Below are 14213 nucleotides of genomic sequence, written 5' to 3' on the forward strand. Positions count from 1 at the left end.
TTCAAATTTATCTCCATTCTTCTTCCTTCACTGTGTCCCCTCTTCTAAGGGTTAATCTGTACATGCTACAGCACTAGGAGCTTTCCAGATCTACTTCTAAGCCTTTCATGGTATGCAGTCTTTTCCCTGATGATCAAACCATTTTCATATATTACTCTATTGTATAGTGATCTATTCGGTGATAATTAAGACTTATATGATTCTTTCTTTCTTCCCTAGATGGCTTCAAGCTGTCATAGTTTTTGAGCTCTTATGTCTACTTTTTTGAGTTTAGTTTTAGCTTCCTTCCTCACTGTCAGCTCTCGTTACCTGCTGCTGTCAGTGCAGCGCTCTTATTAGTTCTTTGCTGCTTCCCGTCTTCAGCGTCTGATCTGCTGAGTGTTGAATCACTGAGTAATCAAGTTTTATAAAATAATGTCTGTGACAGGAATGGAAAATAAGTTTTTGCTTGTGTTGATTTCAATTAGTAGTAGCTGCCTAGAGTCTTGCGTTCAGCAGGATTCTGGAGCTTTGTCCACGTTTGATGATAGAGTGGTCTGACAGTGGGAGGGGTGGCAGCGTGAGTGCCACGTACTTACCACTTACTGTCTAAAGTATGATCCTGAAGGTGGATCCGAGTGGGTCCTGTAATGAGTGAAATATGTAAGTTAGTGTGTGGATTTTGTGATACTGTTTTGACTTCATAGATGCTTTTTTGGTTATTGGTTACACTCTTTCTTTCGACATTGAGGTTTCTAAATAACTTACCCCTGGATAAAAAAGGAAACGATCTGAAAGGATTCTGTTTTACACTGTGTAAGTTAAGTTACCTTTAGGTTTGTAAGTATGCAGTTAACATAGGTATTATGTGATAAAAAATTAAGCCATGTCAAAACTTTTTTTTTTTTGGTGTTTCGTATTTTATCAAAATTACATACTTAGTAAAATTACAAATGTGTGATCAGTTCATTGAATGGAAAATGTCAGATTATTAATAAACTTTCACAAAGCTGATTGAATTTTCAGACATTTCTTTATGATGGCAGTAAATAGGCATGTCTATGATTATTAGTTTTAAAATCATTGAATGTGTGAATACATCTGAGAAAGTTTAAATTTTAAACTGAATTATTTCTGACATGTCTTTCCTTTTACACATTCACATATAACTTTTGCAGGTTGGATTTGCTACCATTTTATGCAAGATTGGTTGCTACATTACATCCCTGCATGTCTGATGTAGCAGAGGATCTTTGTTCCATGCTGAGGGGGGATTTCAGATTTCATGTATGTATTTAAGCATTTATTTTGTAATATATATATCTTTTTAAAAGTTGAGTGAGGATTCTTTAAGAACATAATTGTTGGTAAGCATATTATTGAAATTTGATAGTGGTATAACAGTTCGGAATCTATGGAATTCTAAATTTCAAAAATGTAATTTTACTCAAAAAAGCTTGAAATGGATAAGTGATATTCTAACTGGGAGGTGAGCCGTTGCTGCTACCTTATTCCCCCGTTGTAGGTATTGCATTTTTTGCTTTTGTAAAGTAAAAACCATTCTCCAAGGTCAAGACAGCGAGAGGCCTCATTGGTGTTTCCAGAAGAAACAGGATTGGCAATGAAGAGTCAGGGTGTGGTGCCATGTAGGATGCCTCTGTAGTGTTGGGGGTCCAAATGTGTGGAGCATAAAAGATTCCATAAATTGTCTGGTATTAGTACATGCTGCTTGATTCTTGCCTTGAGAATCTTTACCTTGGATGGTGGTGTGTTCTTGAAAGACCACCCTGGGAAATACTAGGGGCCTGTTGTCAGACAGCTTCCCTAGGAGTCTTGTAGTTCTCCCAAACCCACATTATCCAGTTATCTCATGGCGGTGATAGAGCTTCAGATACCAGCTTGGTTGAGGGTGGGAGGTGAATGATACTGCTAGAGGTATTGGTAGACGATGGACATTGGATAGAAAGTAGGCATTGGTAGACGATGAAAAAACATGAAATTCAAGTGTTCATGTTAGCCAGTGGAAAATTGTGTTTACAAAATTTAGCTTTATAGTAAGTTGCTCAGAATACAAATAAAATCAGGAATTGTTCACTGTGTTCAATACATGCTTTATCGTACTCACTGTGCTCAGATCGGTAGCATTGCTGAACACTCAGGAAAGAACGGACACAATTTCTGAAGTCAAGAACCTCATGATATAGTTGGGGAGACAATACATAAATAGAGAAGCAAGAGTGAAATAAAATTTTGATCCTTAAGTATAATAGATAGAAGGAATTGCATGCTTAATTGTCAAGTGAATTATCAGAGAGTGAGTGCTTTGGTTCAGAGGAAGCAGAAAGTCTCACAAGGGTGGAATGGTTTGTACTGGCTTCTTGGAGTGTTAATTTGTTATTATGAAATTTGTGGTTAAGATTTTTCTGGGCCAGCTTTTGCTAAAGTATTTTTTAGATTTTCATAGGTAGTATTAATTAGAAAAGTTTTCATATTTAGAGAAGTTGGAAACATTGAACTCAATAAAGTTAAATGGTTTGGTTTTGTTTTATTGTAAGAATTCTTAAAGCTTTAATGTGTTAATGTGCTCTGTGAATCTCTTGGAGGGGGTATAAGCATATAATCCTGTAAAGAACACACTTTGATAAATGCTGCTAGTTCGGGGTCAGATACATCAGAAGTCATGATATTCTTGCTGGTACATATAATCCCATTGTACAGACAACTGTTCTGCCAGTGGGCAATACGAGTATATTGCATGAGTTACGTACTTATGCTCCTCAACCAAACTCCAAACTAAAACACACATTGCTAGACCAAGCATAATTAGTGCTTTTGATGAAAAACTTTAAGAAAATTCTATACATGTGTACTCCCCTCCCATTTGAAAGTTGAGATGGGAATTAGAGAATTGGCATTTTTATTGTAACTGCTGCAATGCTTCATTACAAAGGGAGGAATGTCAGAATTCCAGGAGCGTGCTTTGGAACCACTGCTCTCAGGTGAGAGAAGAAAGGGCACTTGAAGTATTTGATTACCTTTTATTAAATACTTCCTCGAGGATCTGTCCTTCCCCACCCCCAAATCTGCAGACTTTGCCAGGCACTTCCTATTAGGCCAGAAGTATGTTCAGTGTCCAGTGCTCTCCCCTCCTCAAATGAAAATAAAATAACAGCAACAAGATCAAAAAACTTCTCTCAACAGGTCTACACCCCCACAGCTATCCTTTTCAATTTCCTTCTTCAAATTTTTTAGAGTATGCTTGTCTGTACTTCTGGTGACATTTACCCTTTGATTCCCCGTCATAGCTTCACCCTGGCAGAGACCACCAGTGTTTCATAATTGCCTGTTAGTTGATGTCTCTGCAGATTCTAAACTGCTGGACTCTCTTGGTTTATAGGAAGCTGTCATTCTAGCTCCACCATATGCTAGTATTCTAACTTTGGCCAAGTTACTCACGTGCTCTAAACCTCAGTTTCCAAGTCTATAAAATGGGGATAATAATTGCATCTTTTTAAATAGGGTTGTTCTTAAGTATTAAATGAGTTAATGCATATACAGTTCTTCACACAGTGCCTGCACATAAATATTCATTATAGCATTATCCCTTGTGTACCTCCACTTTCTCCTGATGCTTACTTAAGACTACTATTCTCAGTCTCCTTTTTTTCTAGCTGAATTTGTAGGTTGGAATTTCCTAAGCTTTCTTCCTTCACCCTCCTTTTTGATGGAGCACATTTTACCTGGTTTTAGTTTGCATCTATTCCCAGCAAACCCAAATATATATCTCTTACTGGAACCTCTCTCTTGGTACTTAGTTTTAATGTCCTTCTAGCTAAATATGTCCAGAAAACAAGCTTATTGTATTCTTCTTAAAAATGTCTGAGTCTTTTACTTCCTCAGATCTACTTCTATATTTTCCCTGTAAATTTACGATATATTTTACCTAATCAGTAAGAGAAATACCTCTACTTTTGTACCTAGACATTCAGGAGCCAGTGTTCACCAAATTCTGTTAATGCTACCTTCTAAAACAGCTCAAATCTAGCTTCTCCTCTTCATTGCTACTGGTGCTGTCTTTCATTATCCCTAGTTGGATTATTGTAATAGTTTTTAACCAGGTTTTCCTGTCTCTGTCTTCTGCTTAGCTCCTACTGTATTGCCGCAGTCTGATCACATTGGCCCCCTACTTAGAAGAACCTCAGCTAAGAAGTAAAACTGGTTAACAAAACTATATGCACTCTCACTTATAGTCAAAAAAACTTATAGTTAACATATGCAATTTGACAGATTAGTAAAGGTAATAGAAATGAGAAACCAACATTTTCATGTAGGAATTGGGAGAAGCAGTTTGGCAGTATGTTTCAAGAGCCTTAAAGACATTTATACATTGGACAACTCTTAAAATCTGTGTAAACAATTCTGTATACTAAAAAAGCTTTATTCACATCATGAACTGTAGTAGAGAAAAACTGATCATCTAAAAGCCCAACAGTGGAGTAATAAAATGGCCACATAGAATGCTGAAATGATAGAGCCATTAAAAATGATACTTACAACAGTTTTCATGTCATAAAGAAACTGCTTTTTAAATAGCAAGATATAAAATCTTACATATAATAAATTTACAGTTATGTTAAAATGCTTAGAAAGTAGAGAAAACAAGTATATGTAAATTTGTTAACAGTGGCTGTCTTTGGATGGGGGAGACTATGAATGAGGAGTATTTTTCCTTTCTAGTTTTCTGTGTTCTCCAAATTTCCAGTAGCGCCTACTTTTTTAATAATGGAGGGAACAACTTTTATTTGAATATAAGCAAAGTACCCTCACTGACTATTAAAAATTGGTGGTTTCTCAACTTTTTTGATCAAGCCTCTTTATTAAAATAAGCTGGCCACGTATCTCCAATATTAGGTATATATATTTTAAAATTATATACATTTGCAGTTGTACCAAATATTTAATGTGCATTATAAAACCACAAAAATAGGCTGGGCGCAGTGGCTCACGCCTGTAATCCTAGCACTCTGGGAGGCCGAGGCGGGAGGAACGCTCAAGGTCAGGAGTTCGAGACCAGCCTGAGCAAGAGCGAGACCCCATCTCTACTAAAAACAGAAAGAAATGATTTGGACAGCTAAAAATCTATATAGAAAAAATTAGCCGGGCATGGTGGCACATGCCTGTAGTCCCAGCTACTCAGAAGGCTGAGGCAGAAGGAGTGCTTGAGTCCAGGAGTTTGAGGTTGCTGTTAGCTGGGCTGATGCCACAGCACTCTAACCTGGGCAACAGAGCGAGACTCTGTCTCAAAAAACAAAAACAAAAAACCACCACTGCTTAGACATCATTTTGAAGGTTGTATAAGCTTTTTTTGTCTTGGACATTAATTGCTTAGTATCAGAGGAAGTGTAGTCACTACCATCATCATCACTATCCTTATCTTTATCCTTATTTTACCAAGTTGGCATACAGATTCAGGGAGTTTATGTGACTTGCCCAAGATCATATATCCCAGAAAGTTACCAGAAGAGCATAGCTTTTGTGACTATAGAACTTTGGCTCTTTCACTTCACTGTAAAAAAAAAAAAAAAAAAAAAAAATATATATATATATATATATATATATACACACACACACATATATATATATGTATGTATGTATATGTGTATATATATGTGTGTGTGTGTGTAAAGTTATTTGTTTATTCAGTATACATTTATTTAATGCCCACATACTAGGAACACAAATATGCAAAGATGGATAAAATTGACTATAGCTAATATTTATTGAACCCTTACTGGTCCTAAGCACTGTTTTATATATTAACTTATTTAAGACTCACAACACCCTATTAGGTCCATTTTTCAGATGAGGAAATTGAAGCGCAGAGTTTAGGTAATTGCCAGTAAGTGTCAGTGATAGAACTGGGATTTACATCCAGCAAAACTGGTCCAGGGTCCACATTCGATCTATCCCTGGAGTTCACAAAATAAGGTAAATTAATAAGAGGTTTTCATGTGTGGTGCTTATCAAATATATTTATTTGTGAAATGGTGTTTATGAAGGCTGTATTCCTTTCTAAATTATAAGGCTGAAAACCACCAACTTTATTTACTATTAAACTTAAGAAGAAAACTAGTTCTATCTTCTATTTGTCTCCAATCACAAAACTATTTTGTATGCTTAAATGATGCCTTTTAAATAAATTTCTGGGCCGGGCACTGTGGCTCACACCTGTGAGAATGTCCATCTCTACCAAAAAGAGAAAAATTAGCCAGGCTTTGTGGAATGCATCTGTGGTCCCAACTACTCGAGAGGCTGAGGCAGGAGGATCTCTTGAGCTCAGGAGTTTGAGGTTGCAGTGAGCTATGATGAGAGGCTGCTGCAGTCTAGCCAGGGTGACAGAATCAGACTCTCAAAAAAAAAAGAAAAAAAAAGTCTATATTAAAGTTGAATTTTTGTGATTTTATTTGCTTTTAATGGATGCAGTTTTGTTGATGCTTTAGATTAAATTCAATTACAGTGAGCTTCTAGTTTGCTCTGAGTTTTTAAATGAGTAAATATGGTTTGTTTAAAAATTATTAAAGATCTGAAAAGTCTAAACACCTACCTCTGCTTGCTATAGAAAAGTAGATCCTTAAAAATTAAGATGACAAATAACTGTCTGAATATGTAAAAGTTTAGTTTTCATATAAGTGATTATTGTTAAATGTCCAGCTACCGGTGAGATTAGGCTTTATTTCAAATTCCAGTGTATACCTGTGGGGGTAGTATAGTAGAATTCTCAATTCACAGTTGGGAGATTGGCATTTTAGTATTGATTCTTGATCAAGTCTTTTGACAGCTTTGTGTCCTATATTTGTTTGTTTTAACTATTAAATCAGAATAATAACAGCTGTTCTTCTCTCAGAATGTTGTTATATGGAAAAAATGAGATAGGATAGTATTTCAAAAAGAAAGGGCTAAACTAATTCAAGGCACCACCATATTATGGTCATTGTTCTTCAAATAAAATGTTTCTTGACTTGTAGGTTTGGTTTTCTGATGAAAATGAAATTCTGAGGATAAATCCAATTATATTTACCTTGATGTGTCTGTTTACATTGTACTGTTGCAATGGGATTTTGTTGCATTTGATGTTTCTTGAAATGTGTACCTAAATAGAAGATGTTTATTTACAGAGGATTTGAACTTTGACATGCAACTAAGGTGATAAAGAAGAAAACAGTGATTATATTTGATGTTTCATTGTAATGAATTCATAGTAAAAAATGCAGCATAGTTTGTAATTACAGTACACCAGCTGAGCCTTAATATCGTTTTTGCTTAACTGAGTGCTTGGTATTCGTATTTTTAAAGCAGCATTTCCTAAAGTGTGTTCCTTATAATATAAATTTAATGGAGTGTTAACTAATAGTGATTAACATTTCAGAAAGAAGGTTTATGTTGCCAGATATATCTGAGAAACTGACTTAAGTTAACAGGCTTCTTTATTTAAGGTCCTCTTTGAGCCTTATAACATGTATCATTTCCCCCAAATTATTTGACCATGGAGCTGTTTTGCAGAACCCATCCTGGGACTGTTGTTACACAGCAAATTTTTCCTTAACTTACTTAAAATAATTTGAATATAGCAAGAAATTATACCCAATTTATTTAAAATATTTGGAATGAATTCAGATGTGTTAAAATAGCACTTCTTATCACAGAAATTCAAAATGTTCATTATCTAAGCAATATCATTTTTCTTTTAATTTGTAGGTACGAAAAAAGGACCAGATCAATATTGAAACAAAGAACAAAACTGTTCGTTTTATTGGAGAACTAACTAAGTTTAAGATGTTCACAAAAAATGATACACTGCATTGTTTAAAGGTTAGTGCTGAATTATTATTTATTTATTATTTTTTTTAGAGAGTCTTGCTCTGTTCCACTGAGTAGAGTGCAGTGGCGTCTTGTAGCTCACAGCAACCTCAAACTCCTGGGCTCAAGTGATTCTCCTGCTTCAGCCTCCCAAGTAGCTGGGGCCACAGGTGCACACCATGACGCCGAGCTAATTTTTTTATTTTTGGTAGAGGTTGGGTCTTGCTGTTGCTCAGGCTGGTCTAGAACTCCTGAGCTCAAGTGATCTTCCTGCTTCGGCCTCCCAGAGTGCTAGAATTACACGCATGAGCCACTGTGCCCAACCCGTTTGATTATTTTTAATAGAAAAGTTGAAAGTTTTGGTTGTAAGTGGTGGATAAAATTAAATAATTAAATATTTGATTAATCCAAAAGAAGACAAGAAAAGAGTAAAAGGGTACATTAAATAGATGAGCAAATAGAAAACAGATAAGATGTTAGATACATATGTAGCTATATTAGTAATTACGTGAAACCTAAAAGGACTAAATACATCAAGTAGAAGCCTTAGAAATAATAAGACTTAGGCCGGGCGCGGTGGCTCACGCCTGTAATCCTAGCCCTCTGGGAGGCCGAGGCGGGTGGATCGCTCGAGGTCAGGAGTTCGAGACCAGCCTGAGCAAGACTCCGTCTCTACTAAAAATAGAAATAAATTATCTGGACAATTAAATATATATATGGAAAAAATTAGCCGGGCATGGTGGCGCATGCCTGTAGTCCCAGCTACTCGGGAGGCTGAGGCAGTAGGATCGCTTAAGCCCAGGAGTTTGAGGTTGCTGTGAGCTAGGCTGATGCCACGGCACTCACTCTAGCCCAGGCAACAAAGTGAGACTCTGTCTCAAAAAAAAAAAAAAAGAAATAATAAGACTTAATTAAAAAAACACTATGTGTTATCTACAAGAGAGATACCCTTAAGTATAAAGATGAGAAAGATTAGAATAAAAAGATGGGGGAAATGTAGCTAACCAAAAGAGAGCTGGTTTTACTTAATATTATCCGACAAAGTAGATGTTAAGGCACAAAGCATTAATAAAAATAAAGAAGTATGGTTCGTAAGAATGAATAGATCATTATTACCTTCCTGAATCAGTATGCAACTAATAATGTAGCTTCAAAATATATGAAGCAAAAATTGGCAAGTAACGGAGAAATAAATCCACAGTCCTAATGAGAAATTTGAAAACACTTCTCAATAACAGGTGGACAAAATCAGTAAGTATATACAGAATTTGAACACAGTTACCAACCTTGATCTAGTTTATACCATACCCCTGCAGCAACAGAATTTATAATCTCACCAAATGCACTTGGATCTTTTACCAAAATCAACCATAAAGAATGTCTCAGCAAATTTGAGAAGATGGAAATTACTCAGATTATGTTTTCTATCCACTGTGGAATTAAACTAGAAATGAATTAACAGTGATTACCTATATGTGGTAAAGTTCATGCAGAATAGATGGAATAATTCTTATACATTTAAAATTGATGGTTCCCTTATTAAAGTTGTTTTTCTCTATGACAAATTTTTTGTCAACTTGCTTTCCTTGGAATAATAGGTATATATATCACATAAAACCCATCTTATGGATTCAAATCCATTTGGAACAACCTTTGTTAAACAAAATTAAAGTTTCTTTACTGCATGATGTCTTAGAGTATTTACAGTATTAATAGTTATTGCAAATATTGTAGGGATCAAGTTTCTTACACCTTGGAGCATCTCAGGAAACTGATAACACTGCTAAACAGATTCAGGGAAACTCCAGACAGCATTGTAAGAGGCATTGTGAAAATTTTCTGAATTGAAATGAATCATGCTAAGACTGTTTAAATGTATTAGTATATTCTTTGTACTATTTCTTAAAGATAATTTTGGAGGGATATATATTTTTTGACATAGAAATTCCTTTCTTAGGAATTGATTTTAAGGAAACAATCATAAATGCATGCATAGATTTATCTATGAGAATGTTTGTCACACCATTTTTAGAATGCAAGTTAAACATCCCTAATCTGAAAACCCAAAATCTGAAATGCTCCAAAATCCAAAACTTTCTGAATAACAACATGGCACCATAAGTGGAAAATTCTACACCTGACCTCATATGATGAGTCACAGTCAAAACAAAGTCAAAACTTTGTTATAAAAAATTTCATACAACATTATATAAAATATTGTATAAAATTACCTTTAGGCTATGTGCATAAGATATCTATGAAATATAAATTAATTTTGTATTTAGACTTGGGTCCCATCCCCAAGATAGCTTATTATGTGTATGCAAATACTATATTCCAAAATCTGAAAAATCCAAAATCCAAAACACTTCTGGTCCCAAGTATTTTAGATACTCAACCTGTAGCAAGAAATGGGAGACAATTTGGATGATAAATAAGAATTGAGTAACTTTTTATCTAGTTTATATATATATGTGCCTTCTAAATACATATAGTGCCTTCTAAATCATGCCATAGAAAGATAAAAAGGAATATGAAAAAATATGTTAAGCCAGAAAACCAAGTTATTAAATGATATGTCTAAATCTATTTTAGTTTAGAAAATATGTTTAAAAGATAGTATAAGTACTAAAACATTCTGTTATGTGTTACATATATAAATTTCATACAATGGGCAAATAATACTTTTGTAGTAAAAATTTTTTAAAGTAAATGGTATATAGACCAAAACAAAACAGAAAGGCATTGAGAAAATGTATGTGGCATGTATTTAAATGCATAACATCTAATAATAAATATAGAAAGGGTTTTGACAATTTCCATATATTTTTCTGAAAGGAAAAACATATATTGAAGTTTTTCAGTAAAAATTTTATGGCGATATACAAAAGATGCCCAACAATGAAACTAAGTCACCTCACTTTTGTTTTTTATACTGACAGTTTTTAAGTTGTGTAATAGATGTGTAATATTTTCTTTCTCTATGAGGATTGAAGTGTTGTCTTTGTAGGTTTTCATCGTTCTTATTATTACAGATGCTTCTGTCAGACTTTTCTCATCATCATATTGAAATGGCATGTACCCTACTGGAGACGTGTGGACGGTTTCTTTTCAGATCTCCAGAGTCTCACCTGAGGACCAGTGTACTTCTGGTAAGGGCTTGAGGATCCCAGTAAGAGCTGGAGGGTCTTGACTTACCTGTACTGCAGGGGTTAAAAATATTGACCAGTGCTAGTTATCTTGCTTTGCCATATAAATACAAATATTTCTACCTAAATTGAAATATCCTGTATATATCAGCTGCCATCCCTGGAGATGCATAGAATTTTTTCTCACTTGGCTGCCAATGAGTTCGCAATATTATAAAAGGGAATTAAGTTCTATCCATAAAACTTCTGATGCATGATGCCAATGAGCAGTACTCTTACTACTAGTATGTTAGAGCCATCTTTATGAATGTTCTTGGTACACCTCAAGCCATCAATAATGTGTCATATAAGCACATAAAATGTAAGCTGAATAATATTAAAATTTAAGATTTATAAACAAAATATAAGAACCTGGGAGTAAAATTCTTTCCTTTTTCTCTCCTTTTTTTTCTTTCCTTTCCTTTCCTTTCCTTTCCTTTCCTTTCCTTTCCTTTCCTTTCCTTTCCTTTCCTTTCCTTTCCTTTTCCCTTTCCCTTTCCCTTTCCCTTTCCCTTTCCCTTTCCCTTTCCCTTTCCCTTTCCCTTTCCCTTTCCCTTTCCCTTTCCCTTTCCCTTTCCCTTTCCTTTCTTTTTTTTCCTTTCTTTTGCCTAGGCTAGAGTGTACTGGCATCATTATAGCTCACTGCAACCTCAAACTCCTGGGACTGTAGGTGGTGTGCCACCATGCCTGGCTAATTTTTTTATTTTTTTGTAGAACTAGGGTCTTGCTATATTGCTCAGGCTGGTCTTGAACTCCTGGCCTCAAGTGATCCTCCTGCCTCAGGCTTCCAAAGTGCTGGGATTACAGGCATGTAATGCCTAGCCTATTTTTAAAACTATTTAGGGCGGGGCGCGGTGGCTCACGCCTGTAATCCTAGCACTCTGGGAGGCTGAGGCGGGAGGATTGCTCGAGGTCAGGAGTTCGAGACCAGCCTGAGCAAGAGCGAGACCCCGTCTCTACTAAAAGTAGAAAGAAATGATCTGGACACCTAAAAATATATAGAAAAAATTAGCCGGGCATGGTGGCACATGCCTGTAGTCCCAGCTACTCAGGAGGCTGAGGCAGGAGGATGCTTGAGCCCAGCAGTTTGAGGTTGCTGTGAGCTAGGCTGATGCCACGGCACTCTAGCCCGGGCAACAGAGTGAGACTCTGTCTCAAAAAATAAATAAAATAAATAAAATAAAACTATTTAGGATATTGAAATGGCCATCAAGTTTATTAAGCAGTTAAGTTATGCTTATTGATAATATGTAAGCATTTGTTTGTAGCCTTTGAAGGGAGAAAGAGAATGTGTGGTGGAGGAAGGGCTGTTGGTGTTAGTGGCAGAGGGGGCTCTTGTTCAGGAAATCCCTGGCATAGACTGTCGTGGCATCAGGGTTGCTGTTACAAAAAGTCTTGCTTATGTCATCTTCTCTTGATAAGTTATATTTTTAAGAATCTAGTCGTGAGCCTGAGTACTTTCTGTTTACATTTAAAAAGAAGAAACATGCAAATTTATTTGTGTTTTATTTACAAAAACATTAATGTGAAGGCCATCAGATGGAATTGATTTCCAAATTCTGTTTAGGCTCATATCACATAAATCACACTAAGTTCAAATTTGTATTGTAAAAGGCAAAAACTTTTTCTTTGGGCCAGGCTGCTAAGGTTAAATGAGATATACTGCATATAAAAGTTCAATATAGACACCAGGAAAGCTTAACTAATTTTTAATGCCTGTATTTTGTTTATAATATTGAATCCTGTATGTTTATTTTTGCTAGGGAAAACATTTATGAATCATTATTATGTGGATGAAAATAGCACTCCTGAAAACCAAATTGCTTCCTACCTGACCAGTTTTCTTGACTCAGTGGATCTTTTCGCCTCTCACAGCGAAAGCAACTCGGTCTTATTGAATTTCTTGATTTCTGTACAGGAGCCTTGTTAATCATTTAACAAGTTTTGGGTTTCCTCCTATGTGTCAGGCACTAAGTTCAGTTCTGCAGGGTATTACAGCTGCGCAGTGCCCTCCTCAAAGTGGTTCATATCTAATGAGTGAGGGCTAAACACATAATTCCAATATGGTGTTGCAAATGCCACAGAGGTGGTAGAGGTTTACAGCAGATACCATGGGCTCATAGAGGGGATACTTCAGCCAGACTCAATGTGTCAGGAAAGATCTACCCTATTGGCTTTTGTAGTATTTATAGAGTGCAAACTCTCTGCCAGACCCTTGGGATACAAAGGTGAAAGAGATAGTCTCCCCTCATGTAGTTGATAGACAAGTAAATAGAGAATTGACATACATTATGGTAACTGTGTAAGCATAGGGTATTTTGGTTATAGGTAGAGGCAGCTCCAAAGTTAGTCTTGGTATGTCAGGAAAGGTTTCCTGAAAAAAGTGGTGTTTATTTTAGAGACCTAAGCCTAGTCTGAAAGGCAGAGATGAGAAGCTAGTTGAATAAAGCAGCTGCAGGTAAGACTAGAGAGGTAGACACAAACTGGGTGCTGAACCTCAGAGCTTGGGGTTTTTCCCTGATAGCAGTGAATAGCTATTGAAGGATTTTAAGCAAGTAGGGTAGAGAGGATTAGACTTATGTTTTTGGAAAGATTAGTATGGAGGAGATAACCATGAGGTAGCTGTGATCAAAGGTAGAGAGAACAAAGACTGTTTTAAAAACCTAGGGGAAAACAAGAAATGGATTGCGGTAGGGATGGGAATAACTAGCTGTATGAAAATTTTTAGGAAGCAGAACTGATAAGACTTGGTGGTGAGATATGAGGGGTGAGGAAGAAGAAAGTGCCCTAAGAGAAGACCTTAGACTCCCACAGGGCATCCAGTGGATAGTGGTGCCAGTCCCAGAGTGAGGGAATCTAGGGGAGGGAACAGATGATGAGTTTGTTTTGAAGCACATCAGTGATTATGGGATAATCTGAAATATATTCATATTTATTTGACAATACACATAACCCTTTAACTGGTTTGCCTTCAGAATTATTCGTGGGTAACATTAAAATTAGTTTGGGGTGTGTATGTTGGGGAAAATGGTTCTAAAGCAGTTCAAAGAGCAGGTTGAAATGAATCTAGATTAACAGCTATATTATGTATGTAGAAATGATAAATTCTATTTTGTCCAAAGAACTACTTATAGGGTGTAGTCATTATATCTCTAGCCCTATTACACATGAAAGTGTTTTTCTTATCTG

At 35.9% G+C, this 14213-nt stretch overlaps 1 protein-coding gene across 2 annotated transcripts in view; it reads left to right on the forward strand.

Annotated features, from left to right (window-relative positions):
* Positions 1-14213, forward strand: part of UPF2 (UPF2 regulator of nonsense mediated mRNA decay) — a 92127-nt gene that overhangs the window by 40694 nt on the left and 37220 nt on the right. For both annotated transcript variants that reach the window (XM_045535954.1, XM_045535960.1), the window contains exons 9-11: positions 1158-1266; positions 7735-7848; positions 10872-10988. In XM_045535954.1, coding sequence (XP_045391910.1) covers positions 1158-1266; positions 7735-7848; positions 10872-10988 — 340 coding nt within the window. The remainder of the gene's footprint in view (positions 1-1157; positions 1267-7734; positions 7849-10871; positions 10989-14213) is intronic.

The sequence above is a fragment of the Lemur catta genome, chromosome 1 (genome assembly GCF_020740605.2).
Source record: "Lemur catta isolate mLemCat1 chromosome 1, mLemCat1.pri, whole genome shotgun sequence".
NCBI classification, from domain to species: domain Eukaryota; kingdom Metazoa; phylum Chordata; class Mammalia; order Primates; family Lemuridae; genus Lemur; species Lemur catta.